This window comes from Primulina huaijiensis, chromosome 5 (genome assembly GCF_012295235.1).
Source record: "Primulina huaijiensis isolate GDHJ02 chromosome 5, ASM1229523v2, whole genome shotgun sequence".
Classification (NCBI taxonomy): Eukaryota; Viridiplantae; Streptophyta; class Magnoliopsida; order Lamiales; family Gesneriaceae; genus Primulina; species Primulina huaijiensis.
In genome coordinates, this window is record NC_133310.1 from 19636731 (window position 1) to 19654950 (window position 18220).

The following is an 18220-nucleotide window of genomic DNA, read 5'->3' on the forward strand; positions in this document are numbered from 1 at the left end:
AAATGTAACATTTTTTTTAAAAATAAATAATAATCCGGGTCGGAGCCAAAAAGATCTGAATCCAATTAGGTTCGACAAACAAAACACGCGCACTCTGTCTGCAATCACTTCTTGATGCCCGAAGTACCAACGGGTGAAGAACAGAAGAAAGATTTCATTTTTCATTGAGCGAATCAATTTGATTGTTTCTCCTGGTAATGACGAGATTCTGGAAGCCAGGGACCGAAAATCCCCGCCTTTTGGACGATGAAGAAGGTGGTGTTATATTCTACAACACCTCCAGTTCTTCATCTTCTGGGTGAGTTTAGTTAATCTTTATTTATTTGTTTTTTTTGGTTACGAGTGGTACTTTTTTTTTTTGAATACGTTGAAGTACAGATATGGCTATGTGAGCATGGATAAGCAGAGGCAGCGGCTCCCAGTGTACAAATATAGAACGGCCATATTATATTTAGTAGAGAAACACGCCACTACCATCATAGTAGGCGAAACTGGGAGTGGAAAAACGACTCAGATTCCACAGGTCTGTTGTTTTATGATCGGATTGTTATGGTTTGAATTACTGTTCTTAACTTTTGTGAATTGTTCTTATTCTATAGTATTAGTAATTCGGAGTTTAATGTTTTTATGCCACTCTGGGGGCAGTATCTTAAAGAAGCTGGATGGGCTGAGGGTGGTCGAGTGATAGCATGCACACAACCAAGGAGGTTGGCTGTCCAGGTATGACTTTGGAGCCTTGTTGCGTACTTCCAATTGCATTGCTGTTATTTGGCAGTTTATTTAGGACCCAATTGGTGCCACTCTGCAGTTTGTTATTTTTTTATTTTTCCGTTTTTTGTCAATTTCAGTGACATCTTTGTTATATTATGAGATTCTTGTGGATTTTATTTACTTGTTTTAGTGGTAATGTTTTATCATGAATGGATCTTAGTGTTCTCAGTGTCGTGGGAGTATTTGCAACTGATTTTTATTCATGTTAGTGCTTTCATTGATTTGTTTGAACTAATGCACCTGAGAAACCTGAAATTTTTACTCAATGACTACCTATATGTTGTGCTGTGGTGCCTCAGGAAGAGTTAAGTTTGATTGATGCCAAAAACATTCTACATTTTGATAAAACTATGATGTTCATCTTGTATTGGCATCCAGACTGTTGCATCCAGAGTTGCTGAAGAGATGAGTGTTAAACTAGGCGAAGAAGTTGGCTACACAATTCGGTTTGAAGATATAACCAATAATGTGAGTCTTATTGCTTCTTTTTATTTAGGCGCTATTATCTAGTGTATATCATGTTCTCTGCATATGAATCTATCTTCGAACTTTACTTGTTGGAGATAACGCCATCTCTATGATTGTTGTATATCATACTGTGATATCATTTTCCTAACATGATATAAGCATGTAAACTAATTGTTCTTTTGCCGGCTGAACAGGATATAACAAGGATAAAATTTCTTACAGATGGAGTGTTGCTGAGGGAAATGATGGATGATCCTCTCTTAAGCAAGTATAGGTATGTTTACATATCCTTTCAGAGATCTGTAAGTCCCTTGAGCCTTTGTAATGGAGCCATTCATAAATTTTTCTGGTGTTATTGACCATCTCCTCAATCTGTCACTATTGCATTGAACCCAAAATATTATTATGAGCTTCATGCATCTTGCTTTTCCTTCCCTTTATCTCTGGGAAAGTGAATTATGGAAAAAAGGTGGGTGGCAAAGAATAGCTTCGTGTTTATAACGTCTTTGAAAATCCTTCTGGTTGCTAGTTCCTGGCCCATATTCATTTTTCATTGTCTTTTCTCCTCTTTGTTATAGAATCCCAATTTTTGTATTCTTCATCTCTCTACTAAGAGAGCCTTCTATGGAGATACTGTATGGTAGGATTAGTTTGGTGTTTGACTTGATTCCTCTACGCCATGGATCTGAAGCTGCTGGGAATAATGAAGTGGAACATAGCGGTATGGATAGAAGGCCATTCTTATTTGGCTTGCTGAAGAATGTTTACAAGGTGAAACATATTGCTCAGTTCACTATTAATCCATCAAGCAAGGGGTCATTGTTGAGGTTGCAGGAGGTTTTCCTCTTGTTAAATACAGTATTCAGAAAGAGGGTATTATTAGCAGGTCATCATAAATCTGGTGCATTAAGCTAGTATGCATTTCAATGTAGAAGCACCCATGCCCTGGGATCTTCTGATAACTATTGCTTGGTGGATGTAAAAGCACTATTGATTAAATCAAGTAATCAATACATTGTGGGTTGGTGGTATTACGGATGCGGATCTCTTTTGCTCTACATCAAGATTTTTTTTACATTAAGTAGTGTAGTTCTGAGATGCTAGTGTCTAATGGGCTTTGTGCTAGCGCATTCTGTTATGGGGTTTCACTATTTTGAACAAAAGTCAACAGATAGATGGATACTGACTAGGCCTTTGGTGATCCATATCACCTTTGGCTTACATAGTCAACTTGATGAAGACTTCGATTTAATACATACCATTTTTTCTTCTATTATTTTTAATTGGACTGCCTCCTAAACACCTGATTTTGTTTTGTTATTTAATACCTGGTTGAGGTCTCCTATGTTTATGTCTTAACTTATCGTTTTTGCCAGTGTCATCATGGTAGATGAAGCTCATGAACGGTCTCTTTCAACAGACATCTTGTTAGGTCTCTTAAAAAAGGTACTTTATTTAGAAATATTTTTTCTTAGGTTATAGTCTACTTATCTATTTATTAAAACCAATAACAATTGATTTAGATTCAAAGGCGACGGCCAGAACTTCGTCTCATCATTGCTTCTGCTACGATTGAAGCGAAGTCTATGGCATCCTTTTTTAATCCCAGGTATAATTCATGGCATTGGAATGATGTTATTTGCTGCAGCAGTATTTATGTCTACCTACATGGAATTGTTTTAATAGTTTTGGTGTTGTATGTCTCCACAACCTTCTCTATCCCAATAGAAGATACGCTATTCGCGCTGTCTAGAAATGGGATCTATTATTGAGCATATCCTAAAAGCATAAGGAGACTTCTCGCGACTGATTCAATCTCAGCAGACTTGTATGGCCGAAGCTTTTGAGCTAAAAATCATATTGCTTTAGAGCAATGCTTACCGTACCCTAAATTGCGTACTTCCTCTTTAAAGTTGCTTCAAAGAATGATTTGTTAGTTTAGGGTAAGTTTGAATACATAAGCACTTAGCAAAGAAAAGTACTTTATTAACTAAGGTCTTTTAAAATGCTTTTTTCAAGAATCACATTTTATGTTTCGATATTATAGTTAATTTCTAAAAAAGTTCTTTAAAGAGAATTTGTAACCAATTGTCATCTTGATTTTGGTTTTAAGCATCCTCCATAACGAGATTTTTTTTTAAAACAACTCTTTTTTTCTTTCTTTTTTTTTCTTCTAGAAAATATGATTTTCCGTGAAAGCGGCTACATCCAAATACAATCATATTGTGGAGCAAATGATATAACTGTTTTCGCCTGCATTCGCACATGAAAGACTCCTTTGAAGCAGCAATCTCTTGTAGCTTCTGTTGTCTAGGCATCTGAGATACATGTTTTTTCCATCTTTTGAGTTGATGTAAAAACATGATATCAAGGAACATCAGTGCCAAGTGTGAAGCTATAGGCTTTGGGAAATTAATCATACGAAGGAAAAAGTGATCTGACTATTGAATTATTGACATATTACAATACTTTAGTTTTGGCAATTATCATTGCCTTTTGATGTCCTTATCATATTTTTCCATGCATTTGCTCGTGTTGTTTTATCAGTGTTTAACCTTGTTTCTATTTTATATTTATGAGGTGATTATCTGTTATTGAAGTATTTCCGATGAGATTATGCTTAATAAATTCGGTCCTACTTAACAGAAAGCGTCAAGGTCAAGATGATGAACAGATTGAACCAAATAAAGAGCCTGCTATTATTTCAGTTGAGGTATGTGCTATATTTAATCTGCATTTTGACTTCCTGGTGAATGGCATTTTCTTGTGGTGTCTGTATCAAATATGTTGTTTCAAATTTTTAGGGTCGAGGATTCAATGTGCAAATTTATTATGTTGAGGAACCTGTTCCAGATTACCTTCGTGCGGTGGTTTCAACAGTACTTTCTATCGATGATTTGGTATGTTAATGTCTTTGAACATTCTGTGTTGAATTTTCTTGAGGGGAGTTTTTTTTCTTTTGAATGAAGCAAGGAATACCTATCTCACTGGAGTTACTTCATGTGACAATCATATCATCAACATAGACAATAACTAGAATAATATCATCACCATTTTTCTCGAATATAGAGTATGGTATGTCGTAACTATTTGATAGAGTAGCTCAATTTGTCAAATCATGTCCTTGGCGACTTCCTATGGAGCCTTCTCCATCTTTTGATGCATACCCTGAGGATCCATATACACCTCTTCGTAAAAATCACCGAGTAGGAAGGTATTAAGCTTAATGGCCAATCTAAATCGATTGCTAGAAATAGTTAGTCTAATGATATTCATTTTTGGCCATCGGAGTAAGAGTCTTTTTGTAGTCGATTCCATAAGTCTGGGTAGGAATCTGACTTTTTACCTGTCAATTAATTTGTCTGTAACACATCTACTTTTATAATATAAGTAATGTTTCCTATCAAAAAAAAAAAATTGTCTGACTTTTACCTCACTGAGAAAACCCGACTATATCATACTATGTTCTTATCCCTCGGTAACTTGATTGCTCCCATGTGGAACATTTTTGGGAAGCCTTCCTTTCATCTAACATAGCAGACTTCGTCTTAGTATCATGAAGGGCTCCTCAAAATGACTAGAAATAAAATTTTACTGGATGATGCTTAAAACAGATGCCCTTTACTAAGCTTAGATTAAGCACGGGTCAAACCCAAGCTAAAAGAACAAGATATGGTTGAAATTTGAAGGGGCCACAAGAATGATTGAAGGACTTGTCTTAAATCTAAACATTAAGAAAGGAATGAAAAAAGTAGAGGAAAATTCGTTTGGGCTGACTTTGATAGTGGCCAAAATTGAAGGATGAATTCTTTGCAGCTTAGAGCTCAGAGACTAAATAGCAGAAACCCAAGAAGATGAGGGACTTGGAAATATCTGAAATTGAAGCATGCCGAATGTGTCGGAACCCGATTGCAATTGGAAAACAGTTAACTCGTAATTTGTAGCAAAATCCTGTAAATTCCAAGGTTTAGCATCCTTTGGACTCAAGTCCAACAAAAATCTATATAGTTAAGGGAAGAAATCTTAGGATTTTATGCAGTAGTTCAAAATTTTTAAGAAGGAATGATGTATTTCATTAACTATCATATTTATGGAAACTAGGAATGTACACGTGCGATGCACGTATGTGATTAATAATGAAAAATATAATCACGAGAATTAGATAATGTTTAAAGTCGTTTGAATAACATCATGTTTATAAGTATTTATCAATCTAAATATATCAAAACACAATACGTAAAACACATCATGACAATAAATCATATATATTCACTTATTTAGATGACATTTTTCAATCCGCGACATAATACAGTTCTTTTAAATGATAAATCAGCAAAAATATTTTTCATTCAAATATCATTCAAAATGAAAAAAACAATAAAAATAAAATTAACAAAATAGTGAATTTTACCAAAATCAAAACAAAAATTTACTTAAATAGAGTACACATAGACAAACGTCAAATAAAATTCTCTTAATTTACTAAATTATCATCATAATGTTAAAATAAAATCATTAAACTTGTTATTAAGGTAAATATCACTTTTGTTTTTGCTAACGTTTAACACATTGCGGATTTTATTTAATTTCTTTTTTTTAGAATACATATTATAGATAATTAATTTTATATCAGAATCAATCATTTATAAATTAATATTGGTGATTAATAATTTAAGAGAAATAAAATTTTAACATAATACCGCTCAAATAAATATATATAGTAAAAAACATATATAAATAAAATAATATGTAATACTCAGTTAAAAAATTTTATATGTAAAATTGTAATATATAACAAATGATAATAAACTATCNGTAAAACACATCATGACAATAAATCATATATATTCACTTATTTAGATGACATTTTTCAATCCGCGACATAATACAGTTCTTTTAAATGATAAATCAGCAAAAATATTTTTCATTCAAATATCATTCAAAATGAAAAAAACAATAAAAATAAAATTAACAAAATAGTGAATTTTACCAAAATCAAAACAAAAATTTACTTAAATAGAGTACACATAGACAAACGTCAAATAAAATTCTCTTAATTTACTAAATTATCATCATAATGTTAAAATAAAATCATTAAACTTGTTATTAAGGTAAATATCACTTTTGTTTTTGCTAACGTTTAACACATTGCGGATTTTATTTAATTTCTTTTTTTTAGAATACATATTATAGATAATTAATTTTATATCAGAATCAATCATTTATAAATTAATATTGGTGATTAATAATTTAAGAGAAATAAAATTTTAACATAATACCACTCAAATAAATATATATAGTAAAAAACATATATAAATAAAATAATATGTAATACTCAGTTAAAAAATTTTATATGTAAAATTGTAATATATAACAAATGATAATAAACTATCAATATAATTCATATTTATTATAAGGATTACATTGATTAAATTTTTTTAAAAGATTATATCATAAATTTAGTTTAAAATTTAGAGAGAAAAAAAAAAGAAGAATGTGTATTAATGTCCAAATATTTCTAAGATGGACAATGAATCACAAAAATTGACTAAGAAATGTAATTAAATACTTTTTTTTACATAAAATTTAGAAAGGAAAGAAGAACATGTATCAATGTCCAAATCTATCTAAGATGACAATGAATCACAAAAAACCCTTAAAAAGACATTAATTTAATTTGCTAATTTAAATGAACAAGGAAATGTAAATAAATAATTTTTTTAGCATAAAATTAGGAAATAAAGAGGAATGTGTAATAATGTCAAAATTCATTTAAGATGAACAATGAATTACCAAAAAAACCCTTAAGGTAACCTAATAATTTAATTGGCCAACTTAAATGAACAAAGACATATAAGGAAATTCACAATTGAAGTGGTATATTTATATGTATGTTAGATTATGATATTGATGCAGGATGCTTTTTCTTTCTAGAACACTTCCAAAATCCTACTTTATTCTTTTCTTTATCAGCTTCATTTTTCATGTATTCTAAACTTTCAACTCAACACAATAATATGAAACAAAGATTCGGCAAGAGAACGAGGCAAGACAAACTAAAAGAAAAAAGAAAGAATTGACTTGAATAAGAGAAAAGAATTAAATAATATGCTGTGATAATCTCAAAAAAGGTATGTGGTTTGGATGTTAGACGATGTGAACCCCAATAATATATAAAGGGATCCGGTGCCAATATTTTTAACAACTTTCCTAGGATGTCTTCAACATACGAGCTTAAAACATAATTTAGTTCAGCCCATAAAAATTGCCAAATAAAATAATACGAAAATTAATAAAATTAAATAAGTTAGGCACACAACAGAAATAATTGGTCCTCTAGCCCATAATTAAAAGGATTAATCTTGAACTCAAATTAAGTTGTTCCACTTTGAAATCCCAAGCACAATCTTTCCATTTCTCGCCTTGCTTGAAATCAGTCACAACTTGATGTCGTTAATCTCAAGCTTTTTCAATTGTTGAGCATCAGAGCCTTCATATGGTTCATTTAATTGCTTGTGGTTCGTTTTGAGGTTCACATCACCAAAGGTAGCTTCATCAGATAGATTTTTTGTTTATTCTATAACAGCTCAAGAAAGTTTTATGTCAAACAAAAAATTTGTGTTTATTAATTGAAAGCGTGGTGCATTTATATATTTACCAAGAAAAGTAGCAGTTGTATGTAGAGGGCCTTGACAGCTTTGGCCCCATGTGTTGGTCATGCGTGATTTTGGAGCGTGTACACAAATTTTAGTTGCTTTTCGCACTGTAAAAGATTGTCAAGGAACGGAAACTTACAATAAGTTGGGAAATAATTGATTTATAAAACTACTTCTCAGTAATACACGCTGTCCTGGATTTACAAAAAACCCCTTATCATGTGAGTTGAAGTGTCAATATATTACTTAACCCCATCTATTGTGAATTCTTTGATTATTTATCTTGTACTACGTAATGCTTTGGTTTGCTTGTGGATTCATTTGTTTTACAGTTGCTGCACCTCATTTTGCATGTTTGAAAACATTTGCAACTATGATTCTTATCAATTAAATAGTAAGAAAGGGGGTTATATGGGTTTGTGCTTTGTGTGTCCTTTATGGAGTGGGCCGTGTAAGATATCAGACGTGGTTTGGCTTCCTTCATCTAATGTCGCCCATTGCAAATAATAACTATAATCATCTGATGATGTGACATGTTTAAGGATTAATTATTGTAGTTAATCATTTAAATAATCTGTAAAATATCGACTTGTGAGGCTAATTTAATTTTATTTATTTTTGGCTCATCACCTTTTCTTGTTGATTATCACTTGTTTAACTTTCGTAAGGTACCAAATAATACTATATGAGCCGTAATGATCTTGTATCTCTATCTAGGAGCCAATGGGAGATATTCTGGTTTTTCTTACTGGTCAAGATGATATTGATGCTGCAATCCAGATGCTTACAGAAGATTCCCAGAGTAATAGGAAAAAAGGTGTTATAGACAGGCTCAAATAGTTGAGAACTATTAAATTTTTTCCTTGTTCCTTTCAGGCTGTCATCACATTTTAATTTCTTTGAAAGCAAGTTAGTTTGTTTTTGGGTTGAGACTTATATGTCTTTGCTTTTGAAACTCAATCAAAACATTTTCTTCTATAGTACTTGTATAGATGATGGTGCTGCTTAAATTAGATAATCTATTTCTTTTAAAGAGATTGATTAGAATAATCACCAGTGGTTCTCTTCTTGCCAGAACTCGTAATTAGTTAGACGCTGGTAATGTGATGGCGTTGGCAAAATTAATTACTCAAGTCAAGAGTCTATATGTTCTTAATATTCAGCTTTTGATGCCCTTGGTTTGTGCTATTCCCGTCTGGTTTTTTGCAGGATTGATAGTCTTGCCTCTGTATTCTGGACTTCCACGTGCAGATCAGGTTTGTAATTTTTTTACCTGGTCAATAAGAAACAAAAAAAACCTTGTGTTTAGTACATAATCTTGAAAAGAACCTTTCTCTTTTCGCTTTATCTGTAGGATCTTGTGTTCTCACCAACTCCTCGTGGGAGGAGAAAGGTGGTAATATCAACAAATATTGCAGAGACATCCTTGACATTGGAGGTAAAAATCTTCACTTCTCAGGGGAAGATTTGTAATATCACATCCACCACATTGAATTGGCAGCTGGATTTCATTCCTTACTATGTCTTCTAGGGTGTTGTCTATGTCGTGGATTGTGGGTTCACAAAGCAACGTATCTATAATCCGGTATGTTTTTCCATTCTGCTTGCTTTCATGCATTGTTGCTTTTCATTTCTTCTCGTTTCTCTTTTTCTGAAGTCTGTTGGAATTTTTCAAATGATTATTGTTTATCCTTTGGAAACTAGCAACTTTTGTATGTTGGCTAATGTACAGAAATGTGCTAAAGAGAGATGAAACTTGTATTTACGAGTTTCTTGTATAAAAAAAAACAGTTTGCAAGAGTAATGAGACTGTTAGGAAATCCAGTTTCTCTCCCAACTTGGCATGAAAGTTGGCAACCCCTATAATGGGGAATAGTTTGTCAGAGTTGCAATTACACAAATCCAAGAGTGTCGGTCAATTGACTTTGACCAATTCCTTTTCTTTTTTTTCCCGCTCGCCGATCTATCAGTTCTTTGTATCTTTTATATCATTTTGTCAAACAAGCTTTGACAAGCATGCATCTCTGAAAACATCTATGTTGATCAGATGCTATGATTGTATTGTAATTTAATGATGTAATTAAGCCCCTTTAACTATTAAAAGTTGATGACTCCTGACATCATTTCTGATGATTATGTCTACTTTGTAACAGATGACTGATATTGAAAATCTGGTAGTGACATCAATATCGAAAGCATCTGCTCGGCAAAGGGCTGGCAGGGCTGGAAGAACTCGGCCCGGAAAGTGTTACAGGTGATGAACCTTAAAGACACTTGCTAAATTCTAATCATCGGTATCATAGTAATAATTTGGCCTATTTGACGTGGTTGTTATTCTGGTAGGTTTGATACAGCAAATACGTGCGAGATTAAATATTAAATTAACGAAACTCACAAATAATGTAGAGCAGATGTTCCTAGAACTATGAGTATCTTCATGTAACAAAAAAACACATTTCTTGGAGATAAATTAGCGAGTCAGTTGATTTGGATATTCAATATTGTTAAATTTGCTAACATACAAAACCATCTACATATGTGAGTTGACTCATATTCCTTATCCATTGATTGTCTTTTTTATCTGCTATGTGGTTCTTTCTATGGGATCAAGTTTCATCATATGGGGACTGGCACTTATATAGAGTCTTATAAGAAAAGGATGTCAAGATCTAGGGAACTAGTTTTGTTTGTGGTTTTTGGGGTCCGGCTAACTGGTTTTGATTCAAGGAGGGGTGGACCATTTAATGAGAGCCCATGCTAGCTTTTCTTTAAAAAGATGACAAAGGAAGCAGCCCAATTATAAGGCTGCATGCAAAGCCATGTATCGAAACATACTAATGGCATAACAATCTCTATCTCTATACTATATTAAGGAGAGTCTAACAAGACAACTTTTGGTAGGATGGTATCGCCTTACCATATGGATAAACAATTATTTATTTTTTAAAAAATAAATATAATTGAATCTTAAAACCAAAATTTTATGTTTGGGTGTCACATGCACTAAAATTATAGTGTCCCTAGGTCCATCATCAATTAAATAATATGTGATGTTAACAATGATTTCTTCTAAATTTACTATCTCTAGACTAGCATCATTTTGACAAGTTAATCATTATCCCATAATATAATTTCTTTATTTTTTCTATTTAGATTTTGATAACATGGAAAATGTTAGGTCCTATAATAGATATTAGACCAAGTTTACGTATTCAATTCGTAAAAGTTGCAAGTTGGTGAAATCATTGTGAGAGGATCATAAGAGAGTAACAATTAGCCCATCCGGGTAAGAGAGTAACAAGTAGCCCATCCGAATACAAATTTCTGGTTCCACCCCCGTTCAAAACGTCTATCATGAAGAATTTGAATGCCGTGTCTGTAGTGTTTATGACAATTTACTTGACAAATCTCAGCAACTAAATATATGCCAACTTGATCATTGGGAGGGTTAGTCGGAACAACCTCAGTTAACGTTCGAAAACTTAACCTAAAATTTAAAATGAAATCCCCAAGAAGGATTCCTCACCAAGCAACATAATGCTTTCTTTGTGAATTGGCGTCTTTTTTCCCTTCTCGATATTTCAGTAGGAAATTCAGTTTTGAATTAGCTGCTAGCCATCTGTTGACATCAGCTTAAAATAATCTTGTATCAATGTCAATTGTTGGATTTGTACAGCAAAAAAATTTATTTAGATCCCTCATTGCTCCTCATAGTTTCCCTTGTATTTGGAAAACTTTTAAAGATAGGAAAATATTAAAATGATATATCTAGAGAGAACAAATATCAACATGCATTTTGTGTTGTGGGTAAAATTACAGGCTCTATACTGAAGAATATTTTATCAATGAGATGTCTGCTTATGGTATTCCAGAGATGCAGAGATCAAATCTTGTTCCCTGTGTGATTCAGGTATGCCTATAGTAGAAACATATATTATGCCTTCATTCAGGTATGCCTGTTGTAGAAACATATATATTGTACTACTCCAGGTCAAGAAAATAAGTTCCCTTTTAGCCGTTTTATTTTCTTTTTACTTTATGATCCATCTGACCCACACACCTCTAGTTATGTACCTCAGGATACTTTCGTTATCTTTTGGTGGTGAGAGAATGGGTGGTGAATAGTTCTCGTTCTTTCTTTTTGTTTAGATATAGCAAGATGAGCTATTGGTTAATTAGTTATGTGGTTTAGATGGTACAGGGTTTTATTTACCTATGAAACTCTACTGATAAATTATTAAGTTTGTGTACCGTGGATGACTCATCCACTATCTCTGTAACCTCAACTTTATTAATTTAATAATATTATAGTTTCCGATCAAAAAAAAAAAAGTTATGTGGTTTAGATGGTACTATGAGAAATGAAATGTTTTCTACAATTTAATGATGCAGTATCATTGATTTATAAATATAGTCTTTTAATTTTATTTTTAGTATTTAATTAGATTCAAAAGTCAGCTGCAACTATACTTAATTTGTGGAAAAGAAAAATATGAAAATTATAATTTCCTGTGATTTGCTTTTCCTTTCTCCTTTCCTTGGAAGAATCCTACATTCCAATGAAGAGATCATTTGGCGACTTTTCTTATTCGGTCTATCCATTTTCTTGGATAAATTCTACCTATAATTGTTCTGTTTTTCAAAGTATTCGACTCGTTGTTGCTAGTCCTTCTATCTTTTGAAAAAAGATAAAGGAGAAGCGAAGGGAGAAACTTGTTATAAGTCCCCATTGCAAAGCAGGCAATTCCAAAGGATTGCGTCACTGTATTTCTAAGTCACACACTTGATGTCTTTTTTCCAGTGATTTATAGTGGTTAACTGTTGATTATGCATCCTAAATGAAAATGTTGATTATTTATATTGTTTTGGCTTATTCTTTTCTTGTTTCTCTGTGTTTCAACTATTTACGAAGTTGCTCTTTGTCTGTATAAATTTTTTTGCATTGTATATTTTTTTGTTTGTGTTTTCATGTCCTAACTTGGCCATTTTAACTTCTTGATATTGAGATTTTAATGGCTATTCTTGATATTGAGATTTTAATGGCTACTGTTTCGTTTTTCACTTGATAGCTAAAAGCCCTGGGGGTAGACAATATATTGGGGTTTGATTGGCCATCATCACCCTCCCCTGAAGCACTGATTAGAGCACTTGAAGTATTATATTCACTTGGAGTCCTTGACGATGATGCCAAACTTACATCTCCTGCTGGATTCCAGGTTGCTGAGATTCCACTAGTATGTCTCTGTTGCCTGAGTTCGTGTATTATTTAAAATCCGTATGTTTGAATTTGTGCAGACTATGTGAATTTTACAAAACACACTCCGCGAGAAGGGAGGGAGGGGTTAGTGACTTAGAGTTTGTTCCCAAGAGAAGGGAAGGAGGGATGGTTTAGTGACTCGTAGACGAAGAGAGAATTTGAGCACGAGGGAGATGAAACGTATGCGTATAGGGTCTTTTTGAAACATTAAATAGGCATGGGCTTTGCCAATTAGGCTTTAAAATTTGTCGGGCTTGAATTATTTTATATGTACACACAAGATCTCAATACATAGCACCCAGGTGCACTTTTCTGCGCCTCCCATATGTCCCGCGCATAGACAGAGGCGCGCCAAAAGCGCGTTCTTGTTTAAAGTGTTGTATTACCCAGGCCTATGCCAAGCGAGCGCCTTTAATAACTATGTGCCTAGGCGACACGTAGGCGTTAGGCGCTGTCTGTCGCCGACTGATCACACGCAGCCAGGCGAGCGCCTTTACTAACCATGCACCTAGGCGACATTTAGGTGCTAGGCATCGGCTGATCGCACCGAAAAAGTGCTAGTCGTCCAGCCTAGGCGGCGAGGAAGCATAGGCGGCCCTAGGCACTGACTAATCGGCCTATGCGTCCTAGGCGCCGCAAACGAACAAGACTTCTAATTTTATTTTTTTAGCTTCTTTTTTGAAATTTTTTTTGGGCTTTTAATTTAAATTAAAGCTCAATTTTAAAAAAATGAAAGGTAATTTTTATAGGTCCTAATATTTTTTTTTTTATCGGAAACAATATTTTATTATAATAATATTAAAAAATTAATAAAAATTACAAGATTACATCGCCTTTATCACGACCAAACATATTTCCAAACCCTAACTAACTCCGAGATACGAAGATGTTTATATTCTGGCAACACTATCAACCAACTTGAAACCCTGAATTTTATTTTTTCCCAAGCTTCATCCAATGACTCCGATTTTTCTTCAAATAATCTTGTGTTTCTTTCCCACCATATCGACCAAAATGTGCATTGAACAATCATAGACCACAACCTCGAGTGTCTTCTCCCTGCTTGCCAACTTGGCTCTAATAAAAACATGTCTTTTGCGTTCCTCGGAAAAATCCACAGAAAGCCCATTTCTTGTAACACCTTTAACCAAATGCTATATGAGAATGAACAATGCAACAACAAATGATCCTGATTTTCTTCATTTTTCTGGCATAGACAACACCAATTTGGGCATAAAGCACAGGCCGGCCATCTTCTTTGCACGGAGTCACAAGTCTGTAATTTCCCCAATGCCACTATCCAACAAGAAATGCGATTTGTTGGCTTGTCCTAACACACCAGACTTTGTCTTCCATCTAGATTGAGATAACTTTGCTAGGATGATTTTGCATGTGAAGAAGAAGAAGATGATCACAACGATGATATTGAGTTTGTGTCCGATAACGAACAACTTGTTAAAAATTATAGAGGAGAAGAAAAAGTTGAGTAAATTTGTGATATTTAGTTGTGTAATTTTGAACGCGTTTTAAATTTGATATTGTTTTGGAGTTATAATAAGTGATTTATTATGTTGATATCGTGGAAATTGCCTAGCGGCGTAGTATCTGCTTAGGCGACTATCTAGGTGTTGGGCTCTACTCTGAAGCCTGACTAGCGTCTAGTGAATTTTAGAACATTCTTGAAAATATATACACACATGAGCAACAATACACAAATTTATTTTTTAACATAGTGAAATTGTCCTTTAGTATTCCCCTCAATTGAATCATATAAATGAGTCATGTCTAGCTTGGAGCAAAAAGTTGAGAATAAGTCAACTATCAAGTCCTATGTGAAAAATAGTAGCATATGTTTTCAAAAGGCGTAAAAGGAGTGCAGATTATATGTTCACAACAATGTCATGAAGAAAGTTATGATCCACTTGTTTATGTTGGGTCCTCTCTTAAAATACTGGATACTAGCAGTACAGATGACTGCTTGATTGTATAAATTCATGAATATGGGAATCAAAATTCTAGATTCATTTCAGTCATCCTTAGTCGCATTAATTCACTGCTACCCAATACTCATCTGGAAATCATTAAAGCTTGAAACCACTTTTCTTTTTCGCTTCGCAAATCATTATGTTTCCACCATCACAAGTACAATTACTCTATTTGTATAGGTCTCAACATGCAAAGGTCCATTAACTATACACTAAGTCTCTTCCTACAGATTTTTAATATAAACTAGTATCGTCTGGGCAGTCATCTAATGTACAATACATATACCATGAAAAATGACATACCAGGTATGGTGGTAGTTCAATATTTCAGTTTGGTGACAAGTAGACAATATTTTGATGTATCCTCACTCAAATAATTTTTGGTCTTCATCCCATAAATCATCAATATGAGTGCTCTTAGTTTTACGCCGGATTAATCCATCACTTGTTCCTTTGAGATAGAATGAGTCCTGATTTGCCATGAGCTATCTCTTTCCAAATAAAATGTCTAGATAGCCCCATATTTTTGGTCAAATATTATTGTTCAAGTTCGTCTAACTTGTTCTTATCATTATAAAAACTCTTATTATTACTATAATACTCATTTTAGGATCCAATGATCTCAAAAATGATACTAGCATCAAACGACTTTGGATGTTCTGAGGAAGCCATTACTATTGCTGCTGTGCTCTCCATACAGGTAAAATTATCTTCCTATTTGCTACCTTACTTTAATTAAGATTCTCTATACATGTGTTATTGCGTGAATTTTTGTTTTATTTTGGTCTGGTTTTGTTTCTCTCCCTCTTTTACCTATGCAGTCGATCTGGTTTTCCAGTAAGGGAGTACAAAAAGAAATGGACGAAGCCAAGTTGAGATTTGCTGTTTCTGAGGTCCGTATTTTTTCTTTTGCTCACTCCTCCCCTGTGCATATGCTTTGCCCATGTCAGCTAATTTGAAACTTATGGAACTATTATTTAGTAATTGGACTAGTAATGTATAAGTACAAAATTATCCTCAGACTGTAGTCGTGAGTTTTGGTGTTGTTCTTGGGATAGTTTTAAGTGAAGTAGCATATTTTTTGTGCTGATCTTGACTCTTTTTCTTTTGATACTGCTGTCCTTGCCAGTAAAAAGTAGTGAGAAAATGTGTTCTAAAGACTTGAAATGAAATTAATTAGCAGTCTTTTCTTAAGAAACTTATTTATTGGTTTTTGAACCAATTCTTTGTACCTGGACTTAATCTTCGTTTTTTATGCTTTTTTTGAGCATCCTTGATATTTGTTTATTCGACTGATAGCGCATTATATTGAATTAAATGAGACTGTAAAATTGTATGATTAAAGCCCCGTGTTTGCTTGAATTCATGAATTAATATATTTATTGTTCTCAGGGTGACCACGTAACATTTCTAAATGTTTATAAAGGATTTATCGAGTCTGGAAAATCTTCAAACTGGTGTCACAAGAACTTTTTAAACTACCAAGCTATGGTATGCTCAATTCAGTTGCTGTGATTTTTGAGGCGTTCAATGAACTTGTTATATGTCATTCTCTTCAAACTTCATTTTGATTTCTCAGAGAAAAGTCCATGAAATTCGGCTACAACTGAGGCGAATTGTGCAGCGCCTTGGCATAACCTTAAAGTCTTGTGAAGGAGACATGAAGGTAAGTTAGTAGCACCATTGGATGGTAGCTAAATAAACCAAGATTCAACTCAACAAGTATTGAATATCTATCAGTTATCGTTTTGTTATTTGTACAAGTTTGTGGATGGTTTCAAGCCTTTTCCCCATGTTACCTGCAATTCTTAAAGTCCAACTTTCCTCCTTTTCCCATGCACATTCATGGTCGCACAGGTTTCTTGAATGGATGGACATTCTCTTTTAGTCCCAATCTGTTATGAATCATAGCTAGCCTTTGGCGATTATAATATTATTTCTGCTGGACCTAAACGATTTGACTTTTATGATGCTGCAGGTTGTAAGAAAGGCTGTCACTGCTGGATTTTTCGCTAATGCTTGTCGATTGGAAGCAAGTGTTTAATAATTATAAATTTCTCAAACTGAAATAATATCACTGAATAAAATTCTATGAATTTTAACTGATCGCTTGTATTGTCTTTTCTTTTTATTAGGCATTCAGTCACAATGGTCTGTACAAAACTATTAGAAGTTCACAAGAAGTTTACATCCATCCTTCATCTGTGTTATTCAGGTTACACCCAGATGTAATGCCATTTTTCATTAATCTTCTTGCACGCCGATTTTTGAGTGTTATGTTTGAAAATTATTTTACAGAGTAAATCCAAAGTGGATTGTATTCCATTCTATTGTCTCAACTGATCGTCAATACATGCGCAATGTCATCTCTATTGATCCCTCCTGGCTAACAGAGGCTGCTCCACATTTTTACCAGCACAAACAGCTCGATCCTATACCTCACTGACAAGTTACTGGTGTGTTCCCTTCCGAATTCTTATCATTATGTGCAAGCACAATCAACGATTTTGTGTCGATCAGTTCCTGTTGGCCACTGAAGTTCATTGGATGGGACTAACTTGTTAGTAGCTCACTATGCCATGTGAAAGGTTTGCACACCTTGAACCGTGAAGTATTGTGTTGTCCCAGCACAGACACCCCCACACGTGCACGTACGCAAGCATATGAACTCTTTCTTTCAGTATGCATGAAGGCACTGTTTCGTAGGAGTGATAAGCCATGAATAGATTAGTTAAATATTTGTGTCAAGTGTTTGTCTGAAGTTTAAAGTTTGTGATACAAATCTCGAATCCACTAAAATTGCTATTTGAAGATGAAAACTAATAAGTGACTACATTGATTTTCGTTTATTACAAGGAGTGCAATTACTGGGAGGAAGATTGTTTGGTACAATAATTATCTCAAGAAATGTATATGGTTTTTTGATATAAAATTAATATTTTTTTCCCATATGTATTAATTTACTTTTTGTAATTTATTATATATAATAAATTACAAAAAGTAAATTAATACATATGGGAAAAAAATATTAATTTTATATCAAAAAACCATATTTTAATTTTAATATAAAAATAAAACAAAAA

At 33.4% G+C, this 18220-nt stretch overlaps 1 protein-coding gene across 3 annotated transcripts; it reads left to right on the forward strand.

The window, feature by feature from the left end:
* Positions 1 to 62: 62 nt before the first annotated feature.
* LOC140976882 (probable pre-mRNA-splicing factor ATP-dependent RNA helicase DEAH9) lies at positions 63 to 17980 on the forward strand. Of its 3 annotated transcripts, XM_073441281.1 has the most exons (24): positions 64 to 298; positions 379 to 523; positions 646 to 720; positions 1150 to 1239; positions 1434 to 1513; positions 2616 to 2685; positions 2763 to 2848; positions 3886 to 3952; positions 4044 to 4139; positions 8613 to 8712; positions 9105 to 9151; positions 9250 to 9333; positions 9427 to 9480; positions 10049 to 10149; positions 11715 to 11805; positions 12965 to 13129; positions 15748 to 15837; positions 15959 to 16030; positions 16530 to 16628; positions 16717 to 16803; positions 17116 to 17169; positions 17273 to 17352; positions 17436 to 17586; positions 17631 to 17980. In XM_073441281.1, the coding sequence occupies exons 1-23, from the start codon at positions 198 to 200 to the stop codon at positions 17581 to 17583; spliced, it is 2082 nt and encodes a 693-aa protein (XP_073297382.1). In that variant the 5' UTR covers positions 64 to 197; the 3' UTR covers positions 17584 to 17586; positions 17631 to 17980. The 3 variants fall into 3 exon arrangements, with proteins under 3 accessions (XP_073297383.1, XP_073297382.1, XP_073297381.1); XM_073441282.1 differs by having other exon boundaries at positions 63 to 298; positions 12965 to 13111; positions 17436 to 17980; XM_073441280.1 differs by having other exon boundaries at positions 17436 to 17980.
* The last annotated feature ends 240 nt before the right edge of the window (positions 17981 to 18220 follow it).

Excerpts from the sequence above, each read along its gene's own strand:
- LOC140976882 (XM_073441280.1), top strand. The coding sequence starts at position 198 with ATGACGAGATTCTGGAAGCCAGGGACCGAAAATCCCCGCCTTTTGGAC. Across the intron at positions 4,140-8,612 it reads TACTTTCTATCGATGATTTG|GAGCCAATGGGAGATATTCT; the intron begins GTATGTTAATGT and ends ATCTCTATCTAG. Across the intron at positions 9,481-10,048 it reads AGCAACGTATCTATAATCCG|ATGACTGATATTGAAAATCT; the intron begins GTATGTTTTTCC and ends ACTTTGTAACAG.